Source organism: Cheilinus undulatus, linkage group 5 (genome assembly GCF_018320785.1).
Source record: "Cheilinus undulatus linkage group 5, ASM1832078v1, whole genome shotgun sequence".
NCBI lineage: Eukaryota > Metazoa > Chordata > Actinopteri > Labriformes > Labridae > Cheilinus > Cheilinus undulatus.
The window spans coordinates 86756-105181 of NC_054869.1; the positions used below are offsets into that span (position 1 = coordinate 86756).

The 18426-nt window shown below is 34.5% G+C and overlaps 1 protein-coding gene across 1 annotated transcript in view; it reads right to left on the bottom strand.

Moving 5' to 3' along the window:
* Positions 1-9518, bottom strand: part of ube2l3b (ubiquitin-conjugating enzyme E2L 3b) — a 49238-nt gene extending 39720 nt beyond the window's left edge. Inside the window, exon 1 of the mRNA XM_041788191.1 lies at positions 9451-9518. Within this exon, the coding sequence (XP_041644125.1) occupies positions 9451-9477 (27 nt within the window). The 5' untranslated portion in view covers positions 9478-9518. The remainder of the gene's footprint in view (positions 1-9450) is intronic.
* Between the last annotated feature and the right edge of the window lie 8908 nt (positions 9519-18426).

Consider the following 18426-nt stretch of genomic DNA (forward strand, 5'->3'; position numbering starts at 1 on the left):
ATCCTGGAGCTACGTGGTCCTGGAGCTACGTGTCCTGGAGCTACGTGTCCTGGAGCTACTGATCCTGGAGCTACTGATCCTGGAGCTACGTGTCCTGGAGCTACGTGTCCTGGAGCTACTGATCCTGGAGCTACTGATCCTGGAGCTACGTGTCCTGGAGCTACGGGTCCTGGAGCTACGTGTCCGGGAGCTACGGGTCCTGGAGCTACTGATCCTGGAGCTACGTGGTCCTGGAGCTACAGGTCCTGGAGCTACGTGTCCTGGAGCTCCGGATCCTGGAGCTCCGGGGGCCTGGAGATACGTGTCCGGTCGCTCCGTGTCCTGGAGCTCCGTGTCCTGGAGCTACTGATCCTGGAGCTACTGATCCTGGAGCCACGTGTCCTGGAGCTACTGATCCTGGAGCCACGTGTCCTGGAGCCACGTGTCCTGGAGCTACCTGTCCTGGAGCCACGTGTCCTGGAGCCACGTGTCCTGGAGCTACTGATCCTGGAGCCACGTGTCCTGGAGCCACGTGTCCTGCAGCTACTGATCCTGGAGCTACTTTTCCTGGAGCTACGTGTCCTGGAGCTACGTGTCCTGGAGCTACGTGTCCTGGAGCTACGTGTCCTGGAGCTACTGATCCTGGAGCTACGTGTCCTGGAGCTACATGTCCTGGAGCTACGTGTCCTGGAGCTACTGATCCTGGAGCTACGTGGTCCTGGAGCTACGTGTCCTGGAGCTACGTGTCCTGGAGCTACGTGTCCTGGAGCTACTGATCCTGGAGCTACTGATCCTGGAGCTACGTGTCCTGGAGCTACTGATCCTGGAGCTACGTGTCCTGGAGCTACGTGTCCTGGAGCTACGTGTCCTGGAGCTACGTGTCCTGGAGCTACGTGTCCTGGAGCTACTGATCCTGGAGCTACGTGTCCTGGAGCTACTGATCCTGGAGCTACGTGTCCTGGAGCTACGTGTCCTGGAGCTACGTGTCCTGGAGCTACGTGTCCTGGAGCTACTGATCCTGGAGCTACGTGTCCTGGAGCTACGTGTCCTGGAGCTACGGGTGCTGGAGCTACTGGTCCTGGAGCCACGTGTCCTGGAGCCATGTGTCCTGGAGCCACGTGTCCTGGAGCTACGTGTCCTGGAGCTACGTGTCCTGGAGCTACTGATCCTGGAGCTACGTGTCCTGGAGCTACGTGTCCTGGAGCTACGTGTCCTGGAGCTACTGATCCTGGAGCTACGTGTCCTGGAGCTACGTGTCCTGGAGCTACGTGTCCTGGAGCTACTGATCCTGGAGCTACGTGTCCTGGAGCTACGTGTCCTGGAGCTACGTGTCCTGGAGCTACGTGTCCTGGAGCTACTGATCCTGGAGCTACGTGTCCTGGAGCTACGTGTCCTGGAGCTACGTGTCCTGGAGCTACTGATCCTGGAGCTACGTGTCCTGGAGCTACGTGTCCTGGAGCTACGTGTCCTGGAGCTACTGATCCTGGAGCTACGTGTCCTGGAGCTACGTGTCCTGGAGCTACTGATCCTGGAGCTACGTGTCCTGGAGCTACGTGTCCTGGAGCTACGTGTCCTGGAGCTACGTGTCCTGTAGTCTCTGTAAATGCATGCAGCCTTTTCCTGTGTTATGACGGTCAGACTTGGGGAAGGTAATATTTAAATTGAATACTTCTGGCCTTGTTGAATGATCTCAGACATCAGTTCAAACACACAACAACAGCACAGCTGCAGTGGAGATGTCTGTGGTTTATTATGGGGCTACCAACCATGGAAATATAAGAGAAAATGGCAAACTGGAGGAAAAGTTTGTCGGTTATCTAATTTTGTTTGAAAAAGTAGCAGAGATGTTATCAGATGAAGACTTTAAAGAAGTAGTGAACACGTTAACATTCATTTCAGTATCTGACTGAACCATAATAAAACACACCAGTGCTGCTGTTATTTCTGACATTTGACCCAAACTGATAAAATTCTGCATTTTAGGGCTTTTAATGGGCTCAAACGAACATCTGCTGTGGAAAATCTATTCTGTGTGAGCTGGTCTGATTTCAGTGGTGCCCCTGTGCTGCAGAAGGGCCCAAACATCTGAAGTTTGAATCACCATGACCTTTCTGTGGCTGTCATGGAGGTAAATGAAGAGATGGAGGAGACGCCAGTGCTGCAGCTCCACATAGTGGTCAACAGTAGCTGCCAGGGCCTTGAATTATGTTTGCCCTCCAGGCCTCCATGTCAGGTCATGTGATAGAAGAGTATGTGGTGGGTGTTTTCTTCTTAGTCATGTAGCCGTGGTGTCAAACAGCTCTGAGAGTTATTAGAATCAAAGTTTACCTGACTATAGAGCACACATAAGAAGACGAAGAGGAGGAAGACACCGTTCTGCTTCTGTCTGGTCAGTTTACTGTCAAAGCTGATCACCTGAGTGTTTCTTCAGGTCAAACTAGCAGCAGTTCAAGGTCTACCTGAGAAACTGTCCTGTGACAATAAAAACTACACAGCTTTATAAAAGAGATGTCACATGATGTTTCTCACTCATGGCCCCGCCCCCTGGTCATCAATAAACGCTCCGACTGCTCTCCAGAGGAGCGGATGATTTTAACAGGTTCCTGTTCTTTAAACTATGCTCTCAGTGAAGAGCACACAGGTCTGTGGTCTACCAGTACACAGGTAGTAGACTCCAGTTAACAGCTAAATGCTCTCAGACACTCTGCTGTCATAGACAGGAGAGTCGAACTGTCCTGTTCTCATGCTCCCATCAAACACTGAGGTAACTCTACCAGAACATTTAACTAGCTCTGGTTATCCTGGTGAATCTTATCTACAGTCAACTCTGTCTGACTCAGATAAACTCCAGTTAATCAGTAGCAGATCCCGCTTTTATGAGTTCAGATCATGGACCCTACAAAACCTGTTACTTTCACTTTAAACCTCCTTGTTCTGTCAGTGGCAGCTACTCTGCTGTAAATAGAATACTTAACACGTATACATATATAATCCATATATATATATATATATATATAGATAGATAGATAGATATAGATATAGATATAAATATATATAGATTTATATCTATAGAATATAGAGGGTTAGCCCCACATCACACTTCAGTGGATTTATGAGTTATTATGATTCAGGTCAGGATTTTTGTTAGATAAACATATAAATAACCAAATACCAGATGTCTAGGAGGGTTTTTTTGGTAAATAAAGTAATAAAAAACAAAATATCAAGTTTATAGTCCTGTATTTTTATATTTTAATGTAATAAATAACCAAATACCAAGTTTATAGTCCTGTATTTTTATATTTTAATGTAATAAATAACCAAATACCAAGTTTATAGTCCTGTATTTTTATATTTTAATGTAATAAATAACCAAATACCAAGTTTATAGTCCTGTATTTTTATATTTTAATGTAATAAATAACCAAATACCAAGTTTATAGTCCTGTATTTTTATATTTTAATGTAATAAATAACCAAATACCAAGTTTATAGTCCTGTATTTTTATATTTTAATGTAATAAATAACCAAATACCAAGTTTATAGTCCTGTATTTTTATATATTAAAGTAATAAATAACCAAATACCAAGTGTATAATCGTGTATTTTTATATTTTAATGTAATAAATAACCAAATACCAAGTTTATAGTCCTGTATTTTTATATTTTAATGTAATAAATAACCAAATACCAAGTTTATAGTCCTGTATTTTTATATTTTAATGTAATAAATAACCAAATACCAAGTTTATAGTCCTGTATTTTTATATATTAAAGTAATAAATAACCAAATACCAAGTGTATAATCGTGTATTTTTATATTTTAATGTAATAAATAACCAAATACCAAGTTTATAGTCCTGTATTTTTATATTTTAATGTAATAAATAACCAAATACCAAGTTTATAGTCGTGTATTTTTATATTTTAATGTCATAAATAACCAAATACCAAGTTTATAGTCCTGTATTTTTATATTTTTATGTAATAAATAACCAAATACCAAGTGTATAGTCGTGTATTTTTATATATTACAGTAATAAATAACCAAATACCAAGTGTATAGTCGTGTATTTTTATATATTACAGTAATAAATAACCAAATACCAAGTGTATAATCGTGTATTTTTATATATTACAGTAATAAATAACCAAATACCAAGTGTATAGTCGTGTATTTTTATATATTACAGTAATAAATAACCAAATACCAAGTGTATAGTCGTGTATTTTTACATATTACAGTAATAAATAACCAAATACCAAGTGTATAGTCCTGTATTTTTATATTTTAATGTCATAAATAACCAAATACCAAGTTTATAGTCCTGTATTTTTATATTTTAATGTAATAAATAACCAAATACCAAGTTTATAGTCCTGTATTTTGATATTTTAATGTAATAAATAACCAAATACCAAGTTTATAGTCCTGTATTTTTATATTTTAATGTAATAAATAACCAAATACCAAGTGTATAGTCGTGTATTTTTATATATTACAGTAATAAATAACCAAATACCAAGTGTATAGTCGTGTATTTTTATATATTACAGTAATAAATAACCAAATACCAAGTGTATAGTCGTGTATTTTTATATATTAAAGTAATAAATAACCAAATACCAAGTGTATAGTCGTGTATTTTTATATATTACAGTAATAAATAACCAAATACCAAGTGTATAGTCGTGTATTTTTATATATTACAGTAATAAATAACCAAATACCAAGTGTATAGTCGTGTATTTTTATATATTACAGTAATAAATAACCAAATACCAAGTGTATAGTCATGTATTTTTATATTTTAATGTAATAAATAACCAAATACCAAGTGTATAGTCGTGTATTTTTATATATTACAGTAATAAATAACCAAATACCAAGTGTATAGTCCTGTATTTTTATATTTTAATGTCATAAATAACCAAATACCAAGTGTATAGTCCTGTATTTTTATATTTTAATGTAATAAATAACCAAATACCAAGTTTTTAGTCCTGTATTTTTATATTTTAATGTAATAAATAACCAAATACCAAGTTTATAGTCCTGTATTTTTATATTTTAATGTAATAAATAACCAAATACCAAGTGTATAGTCGTGTATTTTTATATATTACAGTAATAAATAACCAAATACCAAGTGTATAGTCCTGTATTTTTATATTTTAATGTCATAAATAACCAAATACCAAGTGTATAGTCCTGTATTTTTATATTTTAATGTCATAAATAACCAAATACCAAGTTTATAGTCCTGTATTTTTATATTTTAATGTAATAAATAACCAAATACCAAGTTTATAGTCCTGTATTTTGATATTTTAATGTAATAAATAACCAAATACCAAGTTTATAGTCCTGTATTTTTATATTTTAATGTAATAAATAACCAAATACCAAGTTTATAGTCCTGTATTTTTATATTTTAATGTAATAAATAACCAAATACCAAGTTTATAGTCCTGTATTTTTATATATTAAAGTAATAAATAACCAAATACCAAGTGTATAATCGTGTATTTTTATATTTTAATGTAATAAATAACCAAATACCAAGTTTATAGTCCTGTATTTTTATATATTAAAGTAATAAATAACCAAATACCAAGTTTATAGTCCTGTATTTTTATATATTAAAGTAATAAATAACCAAATACCAAGTTTATAGTCCTGTATTTTTATATATTAAAGTAATAAATAACCAAATACCAAGTGTATAATCGTGTATTTTTATATTTTAATGTAATAAATAACCAAATACCAAGTTTATAGTCGTGTATTTTTATATTTTAATGTCATAAATAACCAAATACCAAGTTTATAGTCCTGTATTTTTATATTTATATGTAATAAATAACCAAATACCAAGTTTATAGTCCTGTATTTTTATATATTAATGTAATAAATAACCAAATACCAAGTGTATAGTCGTGTATTTTTATATATTACAGTAATAAATAACCAAATACCAAGTGTATAGTCGTGTATTTTTATATATTACAGTAATAAATAACCAAATACCAAGTGTATAGTCGTGTATTTTTATATTTTAATGTAATAAATAACCAAATACCAAGTGTATAGTCGTGTATTTTTATATATTACAGTAATAAATAACCAAATACCAAGTGTATAGTCGTGTATTTTTATATATTACAGTAATAAATAACCAAATACCAAGTGTATAGTCGTGTATTTTTATATATTACAGTAATAAATAACCAAATACCAAGTGTATAGTCGTGTATTTTTATATATTACAGTAATAAATAACCAAATACCAAGTGTATAGTCGTGTATTTTTATATATTAAAGTAATAAATAACCAAATACCAAGTGTATAGTCGTGTATTTTTACATATTACAGTAATAAATAACCAAATACCAAGTGTATAGTCCTGTATTTTTATATTTTAATGTCATAAATAACCAAATACCAAGTGTATAGTCCTGTATTTTTATATTTTAATGTCATAAATAACCAAATACCAAGTTTATAGTCCTGTATTTTTATATTTTAATGTAATAAATAACCAAATACCAAGTTTATAGTCCTGTATTTTTATATTTTAATGTCATAAATAACCAAATACCAAGTTTATAGTCCTGTATTTTTATATTTTAATGTAATAAATAACCAAATACCAAGTGTATAGTCGTGTATTTTTATATATTACAGTAATAAATAACCAAATACCAAGTGTATAGTCGTGTATTTTTATATATTACAGTAATAAATAACCAAATACCAAGTGTATAGTCGTGTATTTTTATATATTACAGTAATAAATAACCAAATACCAAGTGTATAGTCGTGTATTTTTATATATTACAGTAATAAATAACCAAATACCAAGTGTATAGTCGTGTATTTTTATATATTACAGTAATAAATAACCAAATACCAAGTGTATAGTCCTGTATTTTTATATTTTAATGTCATAAATAACCAAATACCAAGTGTATAGTCCTGTATTTTTATATTTTAATGTAATAAATAACCAAATACCAAGTTTTTAGTCCTGTATTTTTATATTTTAATGTAATAAATAACCAAATACCAAGTTTATAGTCCTGTATTTTTATATTTTAATGTAATAAATAACCAAATACCAAGTGTATAGTCGTGTATTTTTATATATTACAGTAATAAATAACCAAATACCAAGTGTATAGTCCTGTATTTTTATATTTTAATGTCATAAATAACCAAATACCAAGTGTATAGTCCTGTATTTTTATATTTTAATGTCATAAATAACCAAATACCAAGTTTATAGTCCTGTATTTTTATATTTTAATGTAATAAATAACCAAATACCAAGTTTATAGTCCTGTATTTTTATATTTTAATGTAATAAATAACCAAATACCAAGTTTTTAGTCCTGTATTTTTATATTTTAATGTAATAAATAACCAAATACCAAGTTTATAGTCCTGTATTTTTATATTTTAATGTAATAAATAACCAAATACCAAGTGTATAGTCGTGTATTTTCACATATTACAGTAATAAATAACCAAATACCAAGTGTATAGTCCTGTATTTTCACATATTACAGTAATAAATAACCAAATACCAAGTGTATAGTCCTGTATTTTCACATATTACAGTAATAAATAACCAAATACCAAGTGTATAGTCCTGTATTTTCACATATTACAGTAATAAATAACCAAATACCAAGTGTATAGTCCTGTATTTTCACATATTACAGTAATAAATAACCAAATACCAAGTGTATAGTCCTGTATTTTCACATATTACAGTAATAAATAACCAAATACCAAGTGTATAGTCCTGTATTTTCACATATTACAGTAATAAATAACCAAATACCAAGTGTATAGTCCTGTATTTTTATATTTTAATGTCATAAATAACCAAATACCAAGTGTATAGTCCTGTATTTTTATATTTTAATGTCATAAATAACCAAATACCAAGTGTATAGTCGTGTATTTTTATATATTACAGTAATAAATAACCAAATACCAAGTGTATAGTCCTGTATTTTTATATTTTAATGTCATAAATAACCAAATACCAAGTGTATAGTCCTGTATTTTTATATTTTAATGTCATAAATAACCAAATACCAAGTTTATAGTCCTGTATTTTTATATTTTAATGTAATAAATAACCAAATACCAAGTTTATAGTCCTGTATTTTTATATTTTAATGTAATAAATAACCAAATACCAAGTTTTTAGTCCTGTATTTTTATATTTTAATGTAATAAATAACCAAATACCAAGTTTATAGTCCTGTATTTTTATATTTTAATGTAATAAATAACCAAATACCAAGTGTATAGTCGTGTATTTTCACATATTACAGTAATAAATAACCAAATACCAAGTGTATAGTCCTGTATTTTCACATATTACAGTAATAAATAACCAAATACCAAGTGTATAGTCCTGTATTTTCACATATTACAGTAATAAATAACCAAATACCAAGTGTATAGTCCTGTATTTTCACATATTACAGTAATAAATAACCAAATACCAAGTTTATAGTCCTGTATTTTCACATATTACAGTAATAAATAACCAAATACCAAGTGTATAGTCCTGTATTTTCACATATTACAGTAATAAATAACCAAATACCAAGTGTATAGTCCTGTATTTTCACATATTACAGTAATAAACCGGTATTTTTCTTGGTTCCAGTGAGTACTAAACCAGTTCAGGGTGTTCACTCGTGGCTGTTGTCTGTGTTTTTATCAGAACCTTCTCGAGGTTTCCTGTCCTCTGTGGTTTACAGTCAGTAGTTTGACGCTAACTAGTCAGAGGCACCCATCCAAACTTAAACTGATAACACAGAGCATGCGCACTGTGTCTACACCGCTTTACCTGACGTCACAGAGCTGGTTGATAACCGTTAGACGTAAAAACAGGTGCACTTTGGTGTTTGCAGGTGACACACCTGAACACTGAGGTACCTGTCTGTGTATAAAGTCCACATGTACGTCCTCGCGCTCAACAATCGCACCATCCCGACTCTGAGCTCGCGGGCTAGCGTTAGCATTAGCGGCTAACGTCTGAGGCTAGCTGGCTAGCTGATTAGCAGACGCCGTTTAAAAGTGAGGCGATGTTCGGCTGATGTAATCCGACTCTCCCCCCTCCGCAGTCGGATAGCTGACAGAGTAGGGTTCAGTCAGCTAGATTAGATCAGTCATCCTGGTTTCAGGGCGTTCCTCGGGCGGGATGGTGTCTCTGTGGCCTGTGTTGCCGGTGCTCTGCTGTCTAACGGTCTCATCGGTAATAGCCGCCGTTAGTGACCTCTCGGTCTCTTCACTGTACCGGTAATTAACGGCGATTAACGCGAATACACCCAACTACGACACCTGATAACAGCAGAGAGAGAGCGCTCAGGAGCCGGTAACCCCTCAGATTAAACACAAATAATCCCAATGAAGGGAAAATAACGGGATCGGGAGATTTACCTTGGACAGCCTCCTGCTCGCCGCCATCTTGTAACTACTGTGTGTCCCAGCATCCACCGCGCAGCGAATATGGGTCTGAGGGTGGGATTAACCCTGAAATTACAGGGATTAGCACTGAAATTATGGGCACTAACACTGGAGACACAGGAGTAAACTCTAAAAAAATAAAGTTAATAAATACCAACATATGAAATATTAGTCTGAGGGTGGGATTAACCCTGAAATTACAGGGATTAACCCTGAAATTACAGGGATTAGCACTGAAATTATGGGCACTAACACTGGAGACACAGGAGTAAACTCTAAAAAAATAAACTTTATAAATACCAACATATGAAATATTAGTCTGAGGGTGGGATTAACCCTGAAATTACAGGGATTAACCCTGAAATTACAGGGATTAGCACTGAAATTATGGGCACTAACACTGGAGACACAGGAGTAAACTCTAAAAAAATAAACTTTATAAATACCAACATATGAAATATTAGTCTGAGGGTGGGATTAACCCTGAAATTACAGGGATTAACCCTGAAATTACAGGGATCAACCCTGAAATTACAGGGATTAACACTGAAATTACAGGAATTAACCCTGAAATTACAGGGATTAACACTGAAATTATGGGCACTAACACTGGAGACACAGGAGTAAACTCTAAAAAAATAAACTTTATAAATACCAACATATGAAATATTAGTCTGAGGGTGGGATTAACCCTGAAATTACAGGGATTAACCCTGAAATTACAGGGATTAGCACTGAAATTATGGGCACTAACACTGGAGACACAGGAGTAAACTCTGAAAATAAAGTTTATAAATACCAACATATGAAATATTAGTCTGAGGGTGGGATTAACCCTGAAATTACAGGGATTAACCCTGAAATTACAGGGATTAACCCTGAAATTACAGGGATTAACACTGAAATTACAGGGATTAGCACTGAAATTATGGGAACTAACACTGGAGACACAGGAGTAAACTCTAAAAAAATAAAGTTAATAAATACCAACATATGAAATATTAGTCTGAGGGTGGGATTAACCCTGAAATTACAGGGATTAACCCTGAAATTACAGGGATTAGCACTGAAATTATGGGCACTAACACTGGAGACACAGGAGTAAACTCTAAAAAAATAAAGTTAATAAATACCAACATATGAAATATTAGTCTGAGGGTGGGATTAACCCTGAAATTACAGGGATTAACCCTGAAATTACAGGGATTAGCACTGAAATTATGGGCACTAACACTGGAGACACAGGAGTAAACTCTAAAAAAATAAACTTTATAAATACCAACATATGAAATATTAGTCTGAGGGTGGGATTAACCCTGAAATTACAGGGATTAACCCTGAAATTACAGGGATTAGCACTGAAATTATGGGCACTAACACTGGAGACACAGGAGTAAAATCTAAAAAAATAAAGTTTATAAATACCAACATATGAAATATTAGTCTGAGGGTGGGATTAACCCTGAAATTACAGGGATTAACCCTGAAATTACAGGGATTAACCCTGAAATTACAGGGATTAGCACTGAAATTATGGGCACTAACACTGGAGACACAGGAGTAAAATCTAAAAAAATAAAGTTTATAAATACCAACATATGAAATATTAGTCTGAGGGTGGGATTAACCCTGAAATTACAGGGATTAACCCTGAAATTACAGGGATTAACCCTGAAATTACAGGGATTAACACTGAAATTACAGGGATTAGCACTGAAATTATGGGCACTAACACTGGAGACACAGGAGTAAACTCTAAAAAAATAAAGTTAATAAATACCAACATATGAAATATTAGTCTGAGGGTGGGATTAACCCTGAAATTACAGGGATTAACCCTGAAATTACAGGGATTAGCACTGAAATTATGGGCACTAACACTGGAGACACAGGAGTAAACTCTGAAAAAAAAGTTTATAAATACCAACATATGAAATATTAGTCTGAGGGTGGGATTAACCCTGAAATTACAGGGATTAACCCTGAAATTACAGGGATTAACACTGAAATGACAGGGATTAACACTGAAATTACAGGGATTAGCACTGAAATTATGGGCACTAACACTGGAGACACAGGAGTAAACTCTAAAAAAATAAAGTTAATAAATACCAACATATGAAATATTAGTCTGAGGGTGGGATTAACCCTGAAATTACAGGGATTAACCCTGAAATTACAGGGATTAACACTGAAATTACAGGAATTAACCCTGAAATTACAGGGATTAACACTGAAATTACAGGGATTAGCACTGAAATTATGGGCACTAACACTGGAGACACAGGAGTAAACTCTAAAAAAATAAAGTTAATAAATACCAACATATGAAATATTAGTCTGAGGGTGGGATTAACCCTGAAATTACAGGGATTAACCCTGAAATTACAGGGATTAGCACTGAAATTATGGGCACTAACACTGGAGACACAGGAGTAAACTCTGAAAATAAAGTTTATAAATACCAACATATGAAATATTAGTCTGAGGGTGGGATTAACCCTGAAATTACAGGGATTAACCCTGAAATTACAGGGATTAACCCTGAAATTACAGGGATTAACACTGAAATTACAGGGATTAGCACTGAAATTATGGGCACTAACACTGGAGACACAGGAGTAAACTCTAAAAAAATAAAGTTAATAAATACCAACATATGAAATATTAGTCTGAGGGTGGGATTAACCCTGAAATTACAGGGATTAACCCTGAAATTACAGGGATTAGCACTGAAATTATGGGCACTAACACTGGAGACACAGGAGTAAAATCTAAAAAAATAAAGTTTATAAATACCAACATATGAAATATTAGTCTGAGGGTGGGATTAACCCTGAAATTACAGGGATTAACCCTGAAATTACAGGGATTAACCCTAAAATTACAGGGATTAACCCTGAAATTACAGGGATTAGCACTGAAATTATGGGCACTAACACTGGAGACACAGGAGTAAACTCTAAAAAAATAAAGTTTATAAATACCAACATATGAAATATTAGTCTGAGGGTGGGATTAACCCTGAAATTACAGGGATTAACCCTGAAATTACAGGGATTAGCACTGAAATTATGGGCACTAACACTGGAGACACAGGAGTAAACTCTAAAAAAATAAAGTTTATAAATACCAACATATGAAATATTAGTCTGAGGGTGGGATTAACCCTGAAATTACAGGGATTAACCCTGAAATTACAGGGATTAACCCTGAAATTACAGGGATTAACACTGAAATTACAGGGATTAGCACTGAAATTATGGGCACTAACACTGGAGACACAGGAGTAAACTCTAAAAAAATAAAGTTAATAAATACCAACATATGAAATATTAGTCTGAGGGTGGGATTAACCCTGAAATTACAGGGATTAACCCTGAAATTACAGGGATTAGCACTGAAATTATGGGCACTAACACTGGAGACACAGGAGTAAAATCTAAAAAAATAAAGTTTATAAATACCAACATATGAAATATTAGTCTGAGGGTGGGATTAACCTGAAATTACAGGGATTAACCCTGAAATTACAGGATAAACCCTGAAATTACAGGGATTAGCACTGAAATTATGGGCACTAACACTGGAGACACAGGAGTAAACTCTAAAAAAAAAAGTTTATAAATACCAACATATGAAATATTAGTCTGAGGGTGGGATTAACCCTGAAATTACAGGGATTAACCCTGAAATTACAGGGATTAACCCTGAAATTACAGGGATTAACACTGAAATTACAGGGATTAGCACTGAAATTAGGGGCACTAACACTGGAGAGAGAGGAGTAAACTCTAAAAAAATAAAGTTAATAAATACCAACATATGAAATATTAGTCTGAGGGTGGGATTAACCCTGAAATTACAGGGATTAACCCTGAAATTACAGGGATTAGCACTGAAATTATGGGCACTAACACTGGAGACACAGGAGTAAAATCTAAAAAAATAAAGTTTATAAATACCAACATATGAAATATTAGTCTGAGGGTGGGATTAACCCTGAAATTACAGGGATTAACCCTGAAATTACAGGGATTAACACTGAAATTACAGGGATTAACACTGAAATTACAGGGATTAGCACTGAAATTATGGGCACTAACACTGGAGACACAGGAGTAAACTCTAAAAAAATAAAGTTAATAAATACCAACATATGAAATATTAGTCTGAGGGTGGGATTAACCCTGAAATTACAGGGATTAACCCTGAAATTACAGGGATTAGCACTGAAATTATGGGCACTAACACTGGAGACACAGGAGTAAACTCTAAAAAAATAAAGTTAATAAATACCAACATATGAAATATTAGTCTGAGGATGGGATTAACCCTGAAATTACAGGGATCAACCCTGAAATTACAGGGATTAACACTGAAATTACAGGAATTAACCCTGAAATTACAGGGATTAACACTAAAATTACAGGGATTAACCCTGAAATTATGGGCACTAACACTGGAGACACAGGAGTAAACTCTAAAAAAAAAAGTTTATAAATACCAACATATGAAATATTAGTCTGAGGGTGGGATTAACCCTGAAATTACAGGGATTAACCCTAAAATTACAGGGATTAACCCTGAAATTATGGGCACTAACACTGGAGACACAGGAGTAAACTCTAAAAAAAAAAGTTTATAAATACCAACATATGAAATATTAGTCTGAGGGTGGGATTAACCCTGAAATTACAGGGATCAACCCTGAAATTACAGGGATTAACACTGAAATTACAGGAATTAACCCTGAAATTACAGGGATTAACACTGAAATTACAGGGATTAACCCTGAAATTATGGGCACTAACACTGGAGACACAGGAGTAAACTCTAAAAAAAAAAGTTTATAAATACCAACATATGAAATATTAGTCTGAGGGTGGGATTAACCCTGAAATTACAGGGATTAACCCTGAAATTACAGGGATTAACCCTAAAATTACAGGGATTAACCCTGAAATTATGGGCACTAACACTGGAGACACAGGAGTAAACTCTAAAAAAAAAAGTTTATAAATACCAACATATGAAATATTAGTCTGAGGGTGGGATTAACCCTGAAATTACAGGGATTAACCCTGAAATTACAGGGATTAACCCTGAAATTACAGGGATTAACACTGAAATTACAGGGATTAGCACTGAAATTATGGGCACTAACACTGGAGACACAGGAGTAAACTCTAAAAAAATAAAGTTAATAAATACCAACATATGAAATATTAGTCTGAGGGTGGGATTAACCCTGAAATTACAGGGATTAACACTGAAATTATGGGCACTAACACTGGAGACACAGGAGTAAACTCTAAAAAAATAAAGTTAATAAATACCAACATATGAAATATTAGTCTGAGGGTGGGATTAACCCTGAAATTACAGGGATTAACCCTGAAATTACAGGGATTAGCACTGAAATTATGGGCACTAACACTGGAGACACAGGAGTAAACTCTGAAAATAAAGTTTATAAATACCAACATATGAAATATTAGTCTGAGGGTGGGATTAACCCTGAAATTACAGGGATTAACCCTGAAATTACAGGGATTAGCACTGAAATGACAGGGATTAGCACTGAAATGACAGGGATTAGCACTGAAATTATGGGCACTAACACTGGAGACACAGGAGTAAACTCTGAAAATAAAGTTTATAAATACCAACATATGAAATATTAGTCTGAGGGTGGGATTAACCCTGAAATTACAGGGATTAACCCTGAAATTACAGGGATTAGCACTGAAATTATGGGCACTAACACTGGAGACACAGGAGTAAACTCTGAAAATAAAGTTTATAAATACCAACATATGAAATATTAGTCTGAGGGTGGGATTAACCCTGAAATTACAGGGATTAACCCTGAAATTACAGGGATTAACACTGAAATTACAGGGATTAACACTGAAATTACAGGGATTAGCACTGAAATTATGGGCACTAACACTGGAGACACAGGAGTAAACTCTAAAAAAATAAAGTTAATAAATACCAACATATGAAATATTAGTCTGAGGGTGGGATTAACCCTGAAATTACAGGGATTAACCCTGAAATTACAGGGATTAACCCTGAAATTACAGGGATTAGCACTGAAATTATGGGCACTAACACTGGAGACACAGGAGTAAACTCTGAAAATAAAGTTTATAAATACCAACATATGAAATATTAGTCTGAGGGTGGGATTAACCCTGAAATTACAGGGATTAACCCTGAAATTACAGGGATTAACCCTGAAATTACAGGGATTAGCACTGAAATTATGGGCATTAACACTGGAGACACAGGAGTAAACTCTAAAAAAATAAAGTTAATAAATACCAACATATGAAATATTAGTCTGAGGGTGGGATTAACCCTGAAATTACAGGGATTAACCCTGAAATTACAGGGATTAACCCTGAAATTACAGGGATTAACACTGAAATTACAGGGATTAACCCTGAAATTACAGGGATTAACACTGAAATTACAGGGATTAACACTGAAATTACAGGGATTAACACTGAAATTACAGGGATTAGCACTGAAATTATGGGTACTAACACTGGAGACACAGGAGTAAACTCTAAAAAAATAAACTTTATAAATACCAACATATGAAATATTAGTCTGAGGGTGGGATTAACACTGAAATTACAGGGATTAGCCCAGAAATGACAGGGATTAGCACTGAAATTATGGGCACTAACACTGGAGACACAGGAGTAAACTCTAAAAAAATAAACTTTATAAATACCAACATTTGAAATATTAGTCTGAGGGTGGGATTAACCCTGAAATTACAGGGATTAGCACTGAAATTACAGGGATTAACCCTGAAATTACAGGGATTAGCACTGAAATTACAGGGATTAACCCTGAAATTACAGGGATTAGCACTGAAATTACAGGGATTAACCCTGAAATTACAGGGATTAACCAACATATGAAATATTAGTCTGAGGGTGGGATTAACCCTGAAATTACAGGGATTAGCACTGAAATTACAGGGATTAACCCTGAAATTACAGGGATTAGCACTGAAATTACAGGGATTAACCCTGAAATTACAGGGATTAACCCTGAAATTACAGGGATTAACCCTGAAATTACAGGGATTAACCCTGAAATTACAGGGATTAACCCTGAAATTACAGGGATTAGCACTGAAATTATGGGCACTAACACTGGAGACACAGGAGTAAACTCTAAAAAAAAAAGTTTATAAATACCAACATATGAAATATTAGTCTGAGGGTGGGATTAACCCTGAAATTACAGGGATTAGCACTGAAATTACAGGGATTAGCACTGAAATTACAGGGATTAGCACTGAAATTATTGGCACTAACACTGGAGACGCAGGAGTAAACTCTAAAAATAAAGTTTATAAATACCAACATATGAAATATTAGTCTGAGGGTGGGATTAACCCTGAAATTACAGGGATTAACACTGAAATTACAGGGATTAACCCTGAAATTATGGGCACTAACACTGGAGACACAGGAGTAAACTCTAAAAAAATAAAGTTAATAAATACCAACATATGAAATATTAGTCTGAGGGTGGGATTAACCCTGAAATTACAGGGATTAACACTGAAATTATGGGCACTAACACTGGAGACACAGGAGTAAACTCTAAAAAAATAAAGTTAATAAATACCAACATATGAAATATTAGTCTGAGGGTGGGATTAACCCTGAAATTACAGGGATTAACCCTGAAATTACAGGGATTAGCACTGAAATTATGGGCACTAACACTGGAGACACAGGAGTAAACTCTAAAAAAATAAAGTTTATAAATACCAACATATGAAATATTAGTCTGAGGGTGGGATTAACCCTGAAATTACAGGGATTAGCACTGAAATTATGGGCACTAACACTGGAGACACAGGAGTAAACTCTAAAAAAATAAAGTTAATAAATACCAACATATGAAATATTAGTCTGAGGGTGGGATTAACCCTGAAATTACAGGGATTAACCCTGAAATTACAGGGATTAGCACTGAAATTATGGGCACTAACACTGGAGACACAGGAGTAAACTCTGAAAATAAAGTTTATAAATACCAACATATGAAATATTAGTCTGAGGGTGGGATTAACCCTGAAATTACAGGGATTAACCCTGAAATTACAGGGATTAGCACTGAAATGACAGGGATTAGCACTGAAATTATGGGCACTAACACTGGAGACGCAGGAGTAAACTCTAAAAAAATAAAGTTAATAAATACCAACATATGAAATATTAGTCTGAGGGTGGGATTAACCCTGAAATTACAGGGACTAACCCTGAAATTACAGGGATTAGCACTGAAATTACAGGGATTAACCCTGAAATTACAGGGATTAGCATTGAAATTATGGGCACTAACACTGGAGACACAGGAGTAAACTCTAAAAAAATAAAGTTTATAAATACCAACATATGAAATATTAGTCTGAGGGTGGGATTAACCCTGAAATTACAGGGATTAGCACTGAAATTATGGGCACTAACACTGGAGACGCAGGAGTAAACTCTAAAAAAATAAAGTTAATAAATACCAACATATGAAATATTAGTCTGAGGGTGGGATTAACCCTGAAATTACAGGGATTAACCCTGAAATTACAGGGATTAACCCTGAAATTACAGGGATTAACCCTGAAATTACAGGGATTAACCCTGAAATGACAGGGATTAGCACTGAAATTATGGGCACTAACACTGGAGACACAGGAGTAAACTCTGAAAATAAACTTTATAAATACCAACATATGAAATATTAGTCTGAGGGTGGGATTAACCCTGAAATTACAGGGATTAACCCTGAAATTACAGGGATTAACCCTGAAATTACAGGGATTAGCACTGAAATTATGGGCATTAACACTGGAGACACAGGAGTAAACTCTAAAAAAATAAAGTTAATAAATACCAACATATGAAATATTAG